At 34.9% G+C, this 16,142-nt stretch overlaps 1 protein-coding gene across 1 annotated transcript; it reads right to left on the bottom strand.

Moving 5' to 3' along the window:
• Positions 1 to 9,677: 9,677 nt before the first annotated feature.
• On the bottom strand, positions 9,678 to 15,906 carry LOC107847651 (BEL1-like homeodomain protein 7). The gene is made up of 5 exons (XM_016692041.2): positions 14,406 to 15,906; positions 12,656 to 13,029; positions 11,993 to 12,053; positions 10,996 to 11,293; positions 9,678 to 10,413 (listed from the first exon to the last, which is right to left on the bottom strand). Exons 1-5 carry the CDS (start codon positions 15,366 to 15,368, stop codon positions 9,896 to 9,898), a joined length of 2,214 nt encoding a protein of 737 aa, XP_016547527.2. The 5' UTR covers positions 15,369 to 15,906; the 3' UTR covers positions 9,678 to 9,895.
• Between the last annotated feature and the right edge of the window lie 236 nt (positions 15,907 to 16,142).

Below are 16,142 nucleotides of genomic sequence, written 5' to 3'. Positions count from 1 at the left end.
AAAAAATATGCTAAGGCTAAGAACATCTTAGTCTGTGGACTAGGACCAGATGAATACAACAGAGTGTCAACCTGCACCACTGCTAAGCAAATTTGGGATGCACTGGTAAATGCACATGAGGGTACTTCCCAGGTAAGAAAATTCAGGATCTATCTTCTTTTTACTGAGTAAGAGGCATTTAAGATGAAGGAAAATGAATCCTTGCATGAGATGATGACAAGGCTTACTGCCTTAACAAAAGAGCTGACTTCCTTGGGAAAAGTCATCACTGAGGAAGAACAAGTTGAAAAAGTGCTGAAGGTACTACCAAAATCAAAATAGAATGTTAAGGCAACTGCAATTAGGGAGGCAAAGGATCTCACAGGTATGACACTGGATGAACTGGTAGGGAACCTGAGGACTTATGAAATGGAAATTGATGGAACTAAAGAATAAGGAGCACCTGATAAAATCTTGGCTTGGAAAGCTTCAGATAGTGATAAAGAAATTGAACTTAACAAGGAACAAGTTTCCTTCGTAACTAAGAACTTCAGCAAATTCTTTAAAAAGAAAAAGGGAATAGGTAGCAAGAAATATTCCAATGACAATCCAAATGGATGTTACAAATGTGGTAAGACTGATCATCAGATCAGGGATTGTCCTGTCTGGGAAATAGAATGGAGAAAGGAAAAGGCTGAAAGAGAACTAAAAGGAAAAAACAAAAAGAAACAGAAGGAAGAACATGCAATGATAACAGCATGGGGATCTAATTTAGATGATGATGATGTTGATGAAATAACACTAATGGCTATTGTAGATTCAGACCTAGAGGAAGAAGATGATGCTTCTGAGGAGAGGGTGAGAGGAAGCAAAAGACATTGGTATCTGGACAGTGCTTGCTTTGGTAGAACGTGCACCCGTACATCATCCCTACTGTTCGCGAGATGAAGATGGATTACATGATTATGTTTGAGCCATATATGGACGAGGTAAAGAATAACGTCCTCGATGGCTTGAAGAAAGAGTTAGAAGGGGTGATTGTTCTCACTTCAAATAAGGACAATGATGATGATAGAGATTTGGGAGGTAACCCCATTGGAGTACGCGTTGGTGATACCGATTCTTCGAGCACCTCTAAAGATGCAGCGGGAACCTCATCCCTGGGGATATTCATAAGAGTGTGGCTACGCTCGAGGAAGTGAAGTTGGATATTGCTGCCTATATCAAAGAGAAAAGAATGAAGAAAAAGGAAAATGATGAGCGACAACATGAGCGAGGTAACTTCATTCATTAATTGATGTTGTTAATGAATATTCAGCTTTAAATATCAATAACACTTTGTAATATTATGAAATAGTGCATGTGCATGAATCGGAGAGGAATGAAAAAGAAGAAAAAAAAAAGCAAAATGGATGAGTTGGTCGTTGTTGTGGCAAAAGAGGAAAAAAAAGAATAAAAGAAGGATGGTAAAGAAGATAAGAGCCAAGAAGAAGGTGAAAAAGTAGCAGTAGCAGCAGCAGCAGAAGAAGAAGAAGAAGAAGCGGTAGCAGATGAACAAGGAGGCGCAGAAAAAAGAAAAACGGTTGAAGAAAAAGCTGACAAAGCTGACAAAGAAGAAGTTGAGCAAGAAGCAACAGGTGAATGAAAAGAATAAGATGAGAAAGAAACAACTGCTGAAGCTGAGGAAGAAACAGTTGTTGCGGGTGAAGTAAGAAAAGAAGGTGTGGAAGAAAAGGAAACTGAAGAAGCAGCAGTTGATGCACATGCTGAAAAAGAAGGAGAAGAAGGTGAGAATGAAGAAGCAGCTGCAATTGTTGAGAAAAAAGAAGTTGAAGTTGTCCAAACAGATACGGGCATGGACATTGTTGATGAAATCAACAGTAACACTTGTGTTGATGAGGAACTTAGGGAAAGAGACATTTAAATGCTAAGATATTTAATTTGTTGTTAAATGATGAGTTGTTAGGATATGACAATTTTTTTTGTTTCAAAAATATGAAGTTTGAAGGATCTGGTGGTAGGATATGACAATTATTCGTTTATTTTATGAAACTTGTTATGATTCTGAGCTGAATCTGTTTCTATCAAACTGATTTGTGGCATGGAATTTGAATATGCAGGGTATGATCATAGTTGGTATATTGTATGCTTGATATCATAGAATGCATACTTAATATTCCATATACCGTATGCATAGTCTATCATTACCCTGCTGATCGAATTTAAGTTGACGTGTTGTTTAATCGACTATGGTTCTATCAAAAATAGTATTTAACATTATACAAAAGTAGAACTATTATTATTAATTCAATATCACTACATCCATGTTACACTTTTCCAAAGAACGAATACTAGCATTATAGCACATAACATCATTTTTAAGACATTCTCTCGATCCCTCTCTATTTGGGTGTCATGTAGCAATAGTTTAAAGTGATCCCTCTGTTCTTCGGCTTCTTTGAACAAAGTCATGAGAAAATCTTTATTTTCTTCGCATTTTTGGAGCCTTTGTAGTAGATTAAATTTTCCCAAGCCTTGAAAATTTGATGTCTTGAGTCCTGGAATAAATGTTGATGGACTGGATGGAGGTTATAGCTCATCAATCCATTTGAAAAACGAGCATGCTTCATTATCCTAGGAAAAAAAATAATTACATAACCATTAACTTAACTTTTTTTAAAAAAAACACGCACACCTCACCTTTGCAATTGCACAATTATAAAATTTGCGATCTGGATTTGAATCCGTGCGTGACGTCCTCAAGACAGCCACATTCCCACAATGAAAAATTAGAGTATTTTTAGAATTGGATGATTGAGATGCTTGCGACATTGTGGAATTTTTAAAAACAAAATAAAGTTGATGAAATAAAATAAGGAGGGATGTACACCTTATTTATGAAGTAAAAAAAAAGTGTTCACACTGATGGCTTACAAAAGTAGCCGTTTTTTACCGTTGGAAAAGTAATTTTTCTCTTTTGAACTGGTGGTGACACTAAATAGATTGTCGTAGATTATGGCCTATGTCAGCCATCGATTTGTATGGTTTACCATAGACTTACACATTTATTAGTGCATCAACTGATATCCTGATTATGCGTAGACTACCGTAATCTATGTACACATCTATAGACCATCACGTGGAGGTAGCTAAAAAAAGAATAATTAAATTAAAAAAAATATATAGATAATAGTAACATGTTTTGGGGCTGGTGGAAGAAACTAATTAAATATAATATGATTTAAATGGATAATCACATGTTTTGGGGCCGGTGGAAGAAAACAATTACATTAAAAATGATTTAAATAGATGATCTTGGACTGGTGATGACACTTAATAGACCGCCGTAGATCATGAACTATGTCATCCATCGATCAGTAAAGTCTATCGTAGACTTACACGTTTATTATCGCATCGACTGATATCATGATTAGGCGTAGACAACGATGATCTATGTACAAGGTTATAGACCATCACTTGGATGTTGTTAAAAAATGATTAAATAAATTATAAATAAATGTGTTATGAATTTCTACACATGTGAAGGACTGTAAACAAGTCACATAATCATATTAGAGCTTAGACAAATTAGGAAGGGTGAATTAAGAACTATGTGAATGGGTAGTGGTTGAATGCTCAATATTGTAAGAGTAATGTTTAAACAAAGCATAAGTATGTATATAGGATATGTATTGTATTTGATGCCTACACATTCCACATATTTCTTTCATCACCACCCCTAAATCAAAAGAGTGTGTGCAATTGATAGTGGCAAAATATTTATCATCCTCAATACATACTTATGCTTTGAGAAACATTACTCTTACGATATTGAGCATTCAACCATTACCCATCCACACACTTCTTAATTCACCCTCCCTAATTTGTCTAAGCTCTAATATGATTATGTGATTTATTTACACTCCTTAACATGTGTAGAAATCCACATCACATTTATTTATAATTTATTTAATTATTTTTTAACTACATCCAAGTGATGGTCTATAACTGTGTACATAGATCACCATGGTCTACGCATAATAATGATATCAGTCGATGCGATAATAAACGTGAAAGTCTACGATATGCCAGACTAATCGATGGAGGACATAGTGCATAATATACGACGGTCTATTAAGTGTCACCACCAGTCCAACATCATCTATTTAAATCCTTTATAATTAAATTATTTTCTTCCACTAGCCACAAAACATGTGATTATCCATTTAAATGATATTATATTTAATTATTTTCTTCCACCAGCCCAAAATACATGTTACTATTATTTATTTAATTTTTTTTAATTTAATAATTGTCTTTCGTAATTCCCAAAACGTGTGATTATCTATTTAAATCATTTTTAATTTAATTATTTTCTTCCACCAGCCACATAACATGTGATAATCTGTTTAAATCTTTTAAAATTAAATTATTTTTTGAAAATTTGTTATTATTTATTTTAATTTACCCGATGATTCATCGATTTATGTAGTCTACGATTGACTAATATGTACAGTCGATGAAATACTTTGTATAAAATCTAAACATTAGATTTTAATCTTCAGGAAATTAGTCAAGCCACAATACTGTAACTTGAAAAGGCAGACATATTTTATTCGAGTTTTCAAACAAGGGATCAGAACAAAGATGGCAAACACATAATGTGAAAAGAAACTGAAACATAGTTGTATTAAAATTGTTCATTGCATTACATAATAAAATTTACATCAAAAAAGAGAAAATGGAAGAAGCTTTCTTCTAACACGATCCTACAAAGAAAGCTTCTTCAGCAATAAAAAAATGAAAAAAATTAAAAATATATACTAAAATAAAACATTTAAACTAAATTATGGGGATGGGGGCGGGGGGTTGATGTAGTCAGGGTCTTCCATTCTGAGCCTTTCCGGAATTGCCCTCAAGAAACGAGCAATTCGATGGAGCTCCCGCTCCAAGTAGATGCGGTCTTGACCCAACCCATAGAAAAGTGGGTCAAAATCATTTCTTAGGAGGAGGAGATCGTAGTTCCTCGGAGGAACATGTATGATGGGGAACAGGGGTATCCTTCTTGGAGGCATTTTTTTGATTTGGGTGAAGAAGAAGAAGAAGAAGAAGAAGAAGAAGAAGAAGAAGAAGAAGAAGAGACGATTTATGATATTTTCGGTTTAGAGAAAACTGAAGGGTTGTGTAGAAAGAGGGTTTGTACTTATAGAACTATAGATTGCATTCGTTCATATATCCACCCAATGGTAGGTCGACGTGTCTGACAAGAGAAAACGTTTTGTATGCATATACCAGCTGTTTTTCCTCGTGAAGAGACATTTTGTGCAGCTTTTTAATAAATGGGAACGGGAAACAAGGAAAATAATGATTCATTGCATCGATTGGAAAGATAAGCCGGGAAAATGACCAACATAACGTGTTAGATCAGCAATAATATAATCAATACATAATATTTTATAGACCATAGATTATATATATACCGTAGACTATAGATTGTCTATCGTAGACAAAGCTTTAGGTCGATAACAACTGAACGTTAAAATCTACAGAAATGCACATTCATCCCCCAAAATAGTAGCTTTACAACTGAAGCTAAAAAAAGCCTATTTATGATTTGATGCCCATTCTACACGTGGTTCTTTTGTGTCCAGATTTCTTGCATATTGAATACCTATTCCTCCTTTTGGACTTGAATGTCTCACCGATGCCCTTAGTGCATTTGACTTTCTTCCTTCCGAGTTTGGGATCATACGGGGGTGGAGAAATTTTGGTGTCTACCAATTCCTGTGGCACAGTCCATTCAGCCTCCAGAGGGACCACATTAATTACTTCTGAGTATGCGAGGAGGTAACTTTCATCTTTATAAATTGGCGAAGAGTAGTCGTAGATGGAGTTACCATAATCTTCACCATCGCCGTACTTTTCTTGCAAAGTTGCTATCGCGTGTTCGCACGGCATTTTCACTAAGTCAAATTTTCGACAAGAACAGCTCCTCTCCAAAAGATTGACCTTGGCAGTAACGTCATTGCTGAACACCGTATACTCGTCGAGAACCCCGTTTGGATTACCCGCATACAAGGAATCTCGCACTCTTATTATCCCTTAGGATCCTTTCCGTAGAAGGCACAAATATGTTCTCTTTACCACCGACAAATACATACCGCTTCCTAAACTTTTCACCAAATTTTTTAGCAATTGAATTGAATATGTACAACACGGGGTACTCCCGTTCATCTATCAAAATCGAGTTGAGCGACTCGGCGATGTTTGTGGTCATCACGTCGTACCTATTTCCCGAAAAGTGTGCTCTACTCCATTTTTTAAAACTACGCACATTTTCAAGGACATGAGCTGCCTCGGGGCATTTACTATTCAATTTCACAAAATTATCACTAAACTCATCAAAGGAAGAAGCCTTTGACACGACGTAGAATAGATAAAGATGTTCTCCACAGTGTTGATTTACGCAAAGATTTTTAGTGAGACGTCTCATGCAAAGTCCGTGATGTGCACGACTGTATACACGGAAGAAGTCATTGGCGATGCTAATGTGCCTGTCGGAGATGACGCATAGATCTGGTTCATCTTCTATGATAGACTTCAGCTTCTGGAAGAAGAAGGTCCAAGAAGCATCGCTCTCTTTATCGACGACACAAAAGGCAATCAGAAATATATAATTTTCAGTGTCCTGTGCAACGGCGCTCAACAGAATGCCCCCGTACTTGCCATACAAATGTGTGCCATCGACGGTAATTACATTTCTCATGTGGGCATATCCTCGTATGCAAGCTCCGAATGCTAAGAAGTAAAAACGAATGATCCATCCATCTAGTTTACCATGATAGAGTAAGAAGACCCGGGATTCAATAACTCTACCATGTGAGAAAAAGTCGGCAAGCAAACATATTCGTGCTCCGATGTCCCGCGAATGATGTTCTTCTCAATTACACTTCCTTTCCAACACATCCAATAGCTTACGTTGCTACGCAACTCCTTAAATACAATTCTTTGAATTTCTCTTATGCTTGGATCCTTACCATCCGGAAAATGATTTACGCATACTCAAGAATCAATTCGGATGAGACTTTTTTTTTCCTGCAAGTGGCATTTTCTACGCCGCATGTGTGCATCCCGACATACTTGTATATGCGAAATCTGTCCGAGGTATTGTACTTTTTTCCCGCAACAGCCAGCAACAACCACGAGATAAACATTGCGTCTTCATCAATTTCGTGTAGCTCTTCTCCATATAATAATCAAAAAACTGCCTCATCACTGCTGCGTCTAGTTGCATTTTTAGCTCTTTTTTATCGGCCAATGTTTGACCACAACAGAAATTGGTTCCGTCGGTGAAGGAGTGTCCTGCTTGTGATTCCGTTTCACGGTCTTCTTCATCATCTTGCGAGTCCGATGAAAAGTCTTCCATATGAATAGAATAATCTTTCATATTAATTTTATCATCGGTATCGTTCTCGTAATAATTCAAATCGCCGTCGATCAAATCATCATCGACTGCCGAGCGCAGCGGTGGGGGTGCTGATGAATTCAGCGGTCCTTCAAAGAACCTCTCAACCATATTTATCCTCAAAATTGGCCTAAATCCATCTATATCAGCATCCATTATGTACGTCAGCACACATACATCGGTATTTATGATCGTAGGATTCACCTTTTCCCTCGAATGCATTACATAACTAATCACCATGTCGCTTGGAGCACAATCTAGATCCCCGCTCTGCATTACGCTTGCAACAAATTTGTCGTATGAACTGTTGCAGCGAACAGGAATGGGAATTGTCACCTTGGTAAATAATCTCAATTTTCAACATTTCGAAGTCTCCACCCATTCTCCCATGAAATCACCAGAAACCAGAACAAATTCTGCAATAGACATCCTAGAATTAAGTTTCGATCGATGGTAGAATATGCTTATGGTCTATGTCGTGTTGTATGCACGGTCGATGACTGGCGAGGATGGGTCAATAACTGCGCAGATTTCTGTACAAATACTTGAAATTGCAAATATTGCTTGTAATCAATGATTCTTGGGTTTATGGAATAAAGAAATGAACTTGGAGTCGCCTGAGCTGCTGTAATGCACTTTCTAAAGTGGTTTTGAGTAATGTGAGTGATTTAAAGCTTTTTAACAATGGTGAAAAGTGTGTTTGAGAAGATAGGAAACAAATGGGGTAACAATGGATGCAATGGACAAGCTTATGATGTTTGTGGACTAATTTACAGCTGATCGCCGAAAAATAATGCCGGAAAAGTGGCCGGAATCGGAGATTTTTGATGGGAAAAATAATCATTTTCTATTTTTAGCTTTTGAAATTATTTTTTTAAATATTTTTGGAAACCTAGATATTATTTTTATATATATAGTGGTGGATGATGAAGTGGGTTGAAGTGTATTATTAGAAACTTGTGGGTGAATTTATTAAGTTGGAAGTATTGGGTTAAGTGAATTATTATAAAGGTTGGGGCTGAAATTGTTAAGTTGAAAAAGTTGGTGGTGAGGTGGAATTAAGTGGATATTTGGCAAAGGATTTAAAACTTGTGGATATTTGACAAAATAGTTTGGATAAAGAGTATTTTTGGCATAAAGGCCCTATAAGCTTGGTCAACAGTCAGAGGAATTTAAAATCTTACATTTTAATAAGTTGAGAGCTTCAGATGACAAAAAACTAAGTAGAGATGTTCACTTTACAAATTCGGACAAGTACAAGAATTCGTGAAAATTCAATATTGTGATTCATAATCTCTCATGGTATCAGAATCTTAATGAATTACATTATTGAAAATATGATTATAATCAACAAGAAAAAAATGATAAGTTCTCCATAACTATCATGTCAAATGTTTTATTTCATAAATTTAAAAAAAATCATCAATTTCAGCATGGCAAAACCAACTTGTTCTTGTACTTTAGTTTTTGTGGTTAACTTCACTTCTCTTTAAATATAAGTATGAAATATAAGTGACCCAAATAGTCCATTTATATGCATGTTTAGAGGTTCATTAGTTAGGAGGAGTGACAGATTGATCCTAAAAGGAGTTAGAGAGGTGGTTGGACATGTCACACAACTTCTGCATCATGCTGAAGACATGACCTAGATAAAAAGGTATGAAGGTCGAATTAGGTGGGAGAGGCAGGGGCTACCCAGCCCCATATCTTCTCCTAATTATTAGTAATAGTATATAGTAATCATATACTTTCTTATTCTACTATTGGTTGCTTCATTTTCACTTTGTATCCACATATATTTTGTTGTCATTCCTTTTCTTCCTGCAACCTTTCTCCGAATAACTTACCATTTATGCATATTTTATCCTTACACAAATGTATCCACATATATTTTGTTGTCATTCCTTTTCTTCCTGCAACTTTTATCCACATATATTTATGCATATTTTATCCTTACACAAATTTTACTTACGAAATTACGCTGAACATATTAATCTACCTATAATTTCTTAGGGCTCATGTCATTTCATGTATATTCATGATTTATTACATATATGAGACCTATGAACCATTATCAAGGCACATAGACATCACACCTTGAAATGACTAGGAGCCATATTTCAGCTTCAAAAGAGTTGATTCATGGTGTTAAAATCCAGTAGCAATATCTTTACACCTGCAAAATTTGTCTAAATATATGCAAACTGAGACAAAGATCAAACAAGCACAAAAATTTACAACATACTATAGTTTGCATAGATTATTTTCTCTTCTTCTTTTGTTGCATGTAACAACCTTATATAATCCAGGCTAAGCTATATTTCAATAATACAAAAACAAAATAATAGTTGCATCTTCTTTTAGAACTAGAAGTATAACCTATAAACTAAATTCCTACCTATACATATACATATATGACTATATCTCAATACCTGCAAATTATATGTATCATCAAGAAACATAATCTTGTAATAGTTGAGCCGCGTATCGCTTCCCACTCTGGAAATCAATGGTTTCATAGCTAATATTTGGATGATGTGAAGCTTGAGGATTGTTCATTCTATTGTAATGACTTCCCAATCCAATGTTTTGGTTATTAGACAAAAAATTGTGTTGGTTTTCAGAATTTGGTGGAAGCCCTAAAGTAAGAGAAACATGACCATTTCCTTGATGAAAAGTACTTGTTGTTGTTGTCAATTGTTGATGATTTGGATTGAACCTTGTTCCAAACTGATCATGCATTGTGTAGGGAGTCATTAGAGGGTAACACTCTCTTGTCTGATGAGTACTGTTGTTGTTACCGTTGAGCTTTTCACTTTTGATCGTGGTGTCTTCACCAGCTTTGTTGATTTCAGTGTCCACTGAAAGAAGAGTACTAGTTGAAGAATTTTGCATGTCATTTCTTGCCTTTTTGTTGTTCCTTTGATCAGAAATGTTCTCCATGTTTAATGTGCCAATGAAGGAGAAACCTGTTAAGACAAACACGTTATTAATTAGACAATTAATGTGTCTATATATAGAGAGAGAGACACCTAAGTGCTATAATAAATAAATGTCTAGCTAGATTCATTTATCTTTTGAGTCTATTGTGTTGTTTCCTAAGAGTAAAGAAGGATGATTCACTACATGAAGCAATTTGTATACACGTAGGGTTTGAGGAAAGGTCGTACATACTTCAAGAGATGTATACACGCAAACATCAGTAACAGATTTCACAGCTCGAATATACATATAACATATAGGTTATACGAAGTTAACTTTAACGTTACTTCGTCACTCCCCTCCAAGAATGCCAAAGGGTCTGGAAAAGGAGCACAACCCAAGAGGCTGTACTATAGACAGTCTTCCCTGACACAGATTCCAATGGCTAATCAAGGAGGTCATAGAGAACGTCTTTTTTTATTTCTTATTCCATTCTATCTCTCCCTTGTTACAAACAAAAAAAGTGATTCCACCCTCGGAGGATCCCTGACCTGTTGGTCACATGGAGATTAACTTTATCGTGTATGTTGTAATACTTCATGAAAAAACAAGCCTATATTCCAACGAACCTGGAGCCGTCTGAGCCAGAAGCAAGCCATCGCCACCCTTGGGAGATGTTGAAATGGTGGAAGTAGAAATTTCTGTGGGAGAAGCATCATGAATATTGCTACTAATTGTTAATTTCTCTTGTGGAGCATTTGATTTTGAGCCAACAACTTCATTGTTAGGTTCAATATCCTTGTTCATAATATTTTCTTGATCTAAACCATTTTGTTCTTGATTGTTCTTCTTCACTTCTTCCATGTACATCTCTTCTACCATTGGCTTCCATAGTCGAACTCGAGCATTTATGAACCAGTTGGATACCTGTATTTCAAGAATTTAATTACCATATCGTTCTTTCTCAATTTATGCGATACTGTTTGATTGGGAACGAAGCTTAAAAGAAAATAAGACTGTTAAAATGTGTGGTCCAAAAAAGTTTTGAGACATTTGTGTGACTACAGTCAAACCTCTCTGTAACAACATCGTTTGTCTGAATATTTTTTGACCGTTAGCTACAGCGAAATGCTGTTATAGAGAACATAGAGTACTGTTTAACATAACATGAATATCGATTCCAAAGAAAACATGATTGTTATAGTGAAGTATTATAGATATTGATTCTTATTGAGAGGTATGCCTGTACATAGGAGTAATAAAGATTTTAAAATGTGTGGTCTAAAAAAGTCTTGAGACGTATGTATGACTACAGTCAAACCTCTCTATAACAACATCGTTTGTCTGAATATTTTCTGACTAGCTACAACGAAATGTTGTTACAGAGGACATAAAGTACTATATAACATAATATGAAAACGATTTCAAAGAAAACGTGATTGTTATAGTGAAGTGTTATAAATGTTGATTGTTATATAGAGTGGTGTGACTGTACATAGGATTAAATAAAGATTTTAAGGTTATATTATTTCTAAATATAGAAAGGTGACATCTGAGACAAACTAAAAAAAAAAATGTGTCACATAAATTGAGTAACAGATCGAAGATGATGAAATTTTCAAGAACCTGGCTCCTCGTTAACCCTGTTTGCTTAGCAAGCGTCATTTTATCTGAATCTTTGGGGTACCTGCAATACAAGAAAAAAAGATTTTTTATTAATTAGAAAAATTTAAAAGGATGTTATTAGTTATTTACTTATAAAGGTTTCTAAATGGTGTAGAAAATTCTTTTTTAAAAATTTGAGATCTTTTCAATTAATAAAGTGAACAGTCAATCTCATTTTAAAAGTTAAACTGTTAAATAAAAAGATAATAGTGATAAATATATTCCTCAATTATCATATGTATGTATCCTCCGTCATATTTTGGGTACATATATGTTACTACCGTTAATGAAATGGTACGTATATGTCGCTCACACTAACGGCAGGGGCATATGGGTATCCAAAGTATAACAGGGATTAATTTGAAAATATATTTGTTCCTTTTTCGTTTTAATTTTTTTAGCCCAAATAATTAATCCATCAAATTCAATTTCAAACCAACTCGACCTGATCTTTATTTTTCTCTTAAACATGAACCCATTCAAATGCTACATGTAAAAGTTAATATTTTATACTTAATTAGTCTTATGTTTGCCACTTCAAATGCAAATATTTTTTTAAAAAAATATATCATATAAAATGCGTAAATTTATTACTTAATTACGTCTTCAACAACAGATACTTACGGGTGAAGAAAATGCTCGAAAAGCCAAGCGCGAAGAACCGAAACAGCTCTTTCTGGCAAACCTCTCTGTGGCCTCCATGCATTTGTTTGCATCATCCCTAATTGTTGTAATGCACGTTGTTGGCGTAATTGATGATCCACAAATTTCAACTTTGATCCTTCAATTTTGCCTCCAATGTTCTCTTCTTCCCCCAAAGTTTTGCTTGTGTCCTTTATTTGCCCTGAAATTGCATCTTTTAAACATCTAAATTGCTTTGAAATTGTATGCAAAGCAAGTTGTGTGTATGATTTTGATGACCCAATTCCTGCTGCTTGTTCAAATGATGTTGCAATCATTTTCATTTGCTGATGGTATTGTCTGTACCTTTGATCCACCTGATAAAATTCAAACAAATTAAACATTAAGTCGACTAGCATTTTCACCTGAAAAGTATGAGGTTGAAGTCAAAATAATCCGTATCTGAAGTTGAAGTTGAAAACGGTTTGAAGTTATGTGAGTGAGAGTTATTATTTTAACTCGAAATACCTCTCAAATCGGCTTTTTAGTTTCAGATTCCCTATTTCAAGTCCAAGTTGAAAAAAAATTGATGGGAAAATTTTTATTCGAAACTCCAAAAAAAACACTTCAAAAAGCATCTTAAAATTTAATTAATTTATTTATTCCCTATTCATATATGGAGGACGACAATATATATTTACAAGACAATCAACATATGATAAATTGGCCATAGCACATACTCATCACTATCTTCCAAATGATGAAGTTATGTATAAATTGGCCATACTCATCACTATCTCCCAAATGATGAAGTTATGTGTCCAAATGATCATCAAGTAATATTATTGTAGAGATCATCAAAGATTCTTATTGAGCGATGAATTTTTCTCCATTTTTAATTAGAATTAAGTTTTGAGTTCAAGTCCTGAATATGAGTCACCTTCGATAAAAAGGGAGCACTTTACCTCTAAAGTGAAATTTTTTACCGTGAAATTGAATCGAACCCCAAAATAGAAACCAAACACTATATGAGGGGAAAAAAACCTAGCCTAGAGGGGAAAAAATTTAGATGATTCTCAAAATGAAAAGTAAGAATATTTCCAAAGTTGAAAGGTTCTAAGTAATTGAATAAGACCACGTGCCATTGATATTTTTTTGTCAACTCAACAAGACATATTAGGTGTATTATCTTTAACTTTAATTGGACCCATGATAGAAGAAAATTTAGAACCACACATATTGTCTAGCTTATAGATTCAACATGAACAAAATAGTACCTTTGAAATACACCAATAATTATTGCTAGTGATTGAATCAATAGTAACTTGACTCCTCCTTCTCCCAAAGAGAAAAAAAGGGACAAATCAATGAAATTAACAAGAGGGAAAAGGCCACCCTTACACAAATTTGTAAAATTTTTGGAACATTTAGTTGATTTCACTATTTAAAAATCGCGAAATTCTAGTGAATATTTTGTCGTAAATCAGATTGAACATCTTTTGGATCACTTAATTGATTTCACTACTAAAAAAACGTAGTTTTGATATACGCTCTGTCGAAAATTTAAAATTTCTGACGTGCTTTTGATAAAACATCCGTGAGAATTTCTCATTTTTTAGTAGTGAAATTTGTCTAAATGAAACTTCAAATCAAGAAATATTTGATAATTGATAGGAGATGAGGAAGAAAAGAAGAAAATTATAGAATATGATAGTTAATTAATAGTCTATTAAATTATGAATTAGAAGTATACCTCATCAAGCATGCTAACAAGCTTGGCTTTCTTCATTTGTAGTTCTTGTCTTTGAGCTGTAGTAAGCTCAACAACACTATTCTTTTGTCTGCTACTCTCAACATAATCACTAGCCAAAGAAATTAATTCATTGTCCAATTTGTGTTTCTCCTTAGCAACATCCTCTAAGCCATCTGATAATTTGATGTTTTTTCCGACATTAACAACTTCATCAAGAAGATCTTGTGCAACTTTTAGGTACTTAGAACCCAAAATTGTGCCTTTAGAGAGTGAAAATGATGATGATGCCCCCGATCCTTGAGTCTGATCGATATTATTAGAATTTGTTCTTGGTGATGGTGATGATGATAGTACTCCGACTTGATGATTTGTTGTTGAAATTTCGTGGTGGTCTAGTGGAAAAGACCTGAAATTCATCTGTTGTTGTTGTTGCTGTTGTTGTTGTGGAGAAAGGCTTAGAGAAAGACCTTCATGGTGCGCGTGTGTTGGTGACACCAACCCCGATCTTTGAAACCCTAATTGGGAAGCAAAGTCCGTGGTGGTATCTCCGCCAGTACCTGAGTTGGGAGAAACCACGGTGGAAGACAGTATACGTGATTGGCTTCCATTTCCTCCTCCTCCTTCACCACCACCACCAGAGCTATTTTGGTCAGCAGAGCTCCAAAAACGCGAAAGAAGGCCATGATGAGAGGCTGAAATTTCCTCAATGGAAGGGCGGTCTGGATCCTGAAAACCGGCCTGGAGGGGGACCCCCACTAAGTGCCTCTGTGCATGGGGTTGCGCAGAGAGGGCCGCGTGGGGCAAATTCCCTCCCGGCATGGAATTCAAGAAAAACATATTAGCTGATTGTTGTTGTTGATGATGATGTGTGTCAGCATAGCCTATATAGTTAGGGTTCATCAAATAAAGTGTCTGCAGTCCATCAGCTTGGATTTCTGAGCCTCCTTGATAGTACATAGCCATATTTTTCACCAAATAAAAAACAATTCCCTTCTTCACCACCAAGCAAATTTATTTTATTTTTTCAAGAAAATTTTGTTAAGGAAAACTTAGGACATCCATATTTGGAAGTCACTTCTAACACTTGGCTGATGATGAAACATGAAATTAGAAAGTAAGGTGAAAAATACTTATAATAAATTCATGCAATACCCTAAAGATTGCAAGCATTTTTACCAAAGAAAATAGCATTTGCAGAGTTATATATAATTAATTAATTAACAGATCAAATATGAAATCTTGATTTTGATTATGATGTGTCAACTAAGAGAGAAGAGAGAAAAGATGGAGAAAAATTGAGCTTAAATGAGTGACATATATGAAGGCTATATATCAAATATCTTCAACCATAGACTAAACTGAAAATTAAAAAAGAATTTAATAAAAACAAGAAAGAAAGTTCTTATATTATAAAGGGAGAAAGAAATATAGAGAGAGAGAGATATTTTCTGCAAACTCCACAACACAAAAAGGGAAATATGAACAAAGAGATGTTTATTAAAGCAAGTCTCCCAACATATCCCTCTTATCCCTTCCCCCACCCCACCCCACCCCACCCTATACACAAGTTTTTTTTTAAAAAAAAGGATGTTTTTTTTAGCAATAAGTTTAACTTATTTGGAATTTTAAAAATAAAACAATTTACCTGATATAACAAGTAATTAAAAATAACCTAATAATGTAAATATTTTGAAACTTATAAGTAGTGAGTCTAATTTACTTAGACCGACGATATGA

The sequence above is a fragment of the Capsicum annuum genome, chromosome 11, assembly GCF_002878395.1.
Source record: "Capsicum annuum cultivar UCD-10X-F1 chromosome 11, UCD10Xv1.1, whole genome shotgun sequence".
NCBI lineage: Eukaryota > Viridiplantae > Streptophyta > Magnoliopsida > Solanales > Solanaceae > Capsicum > Capsicum annuum.
This window is presented reverse-complemented; position numbering and strand designations above follow the sequence as displayed.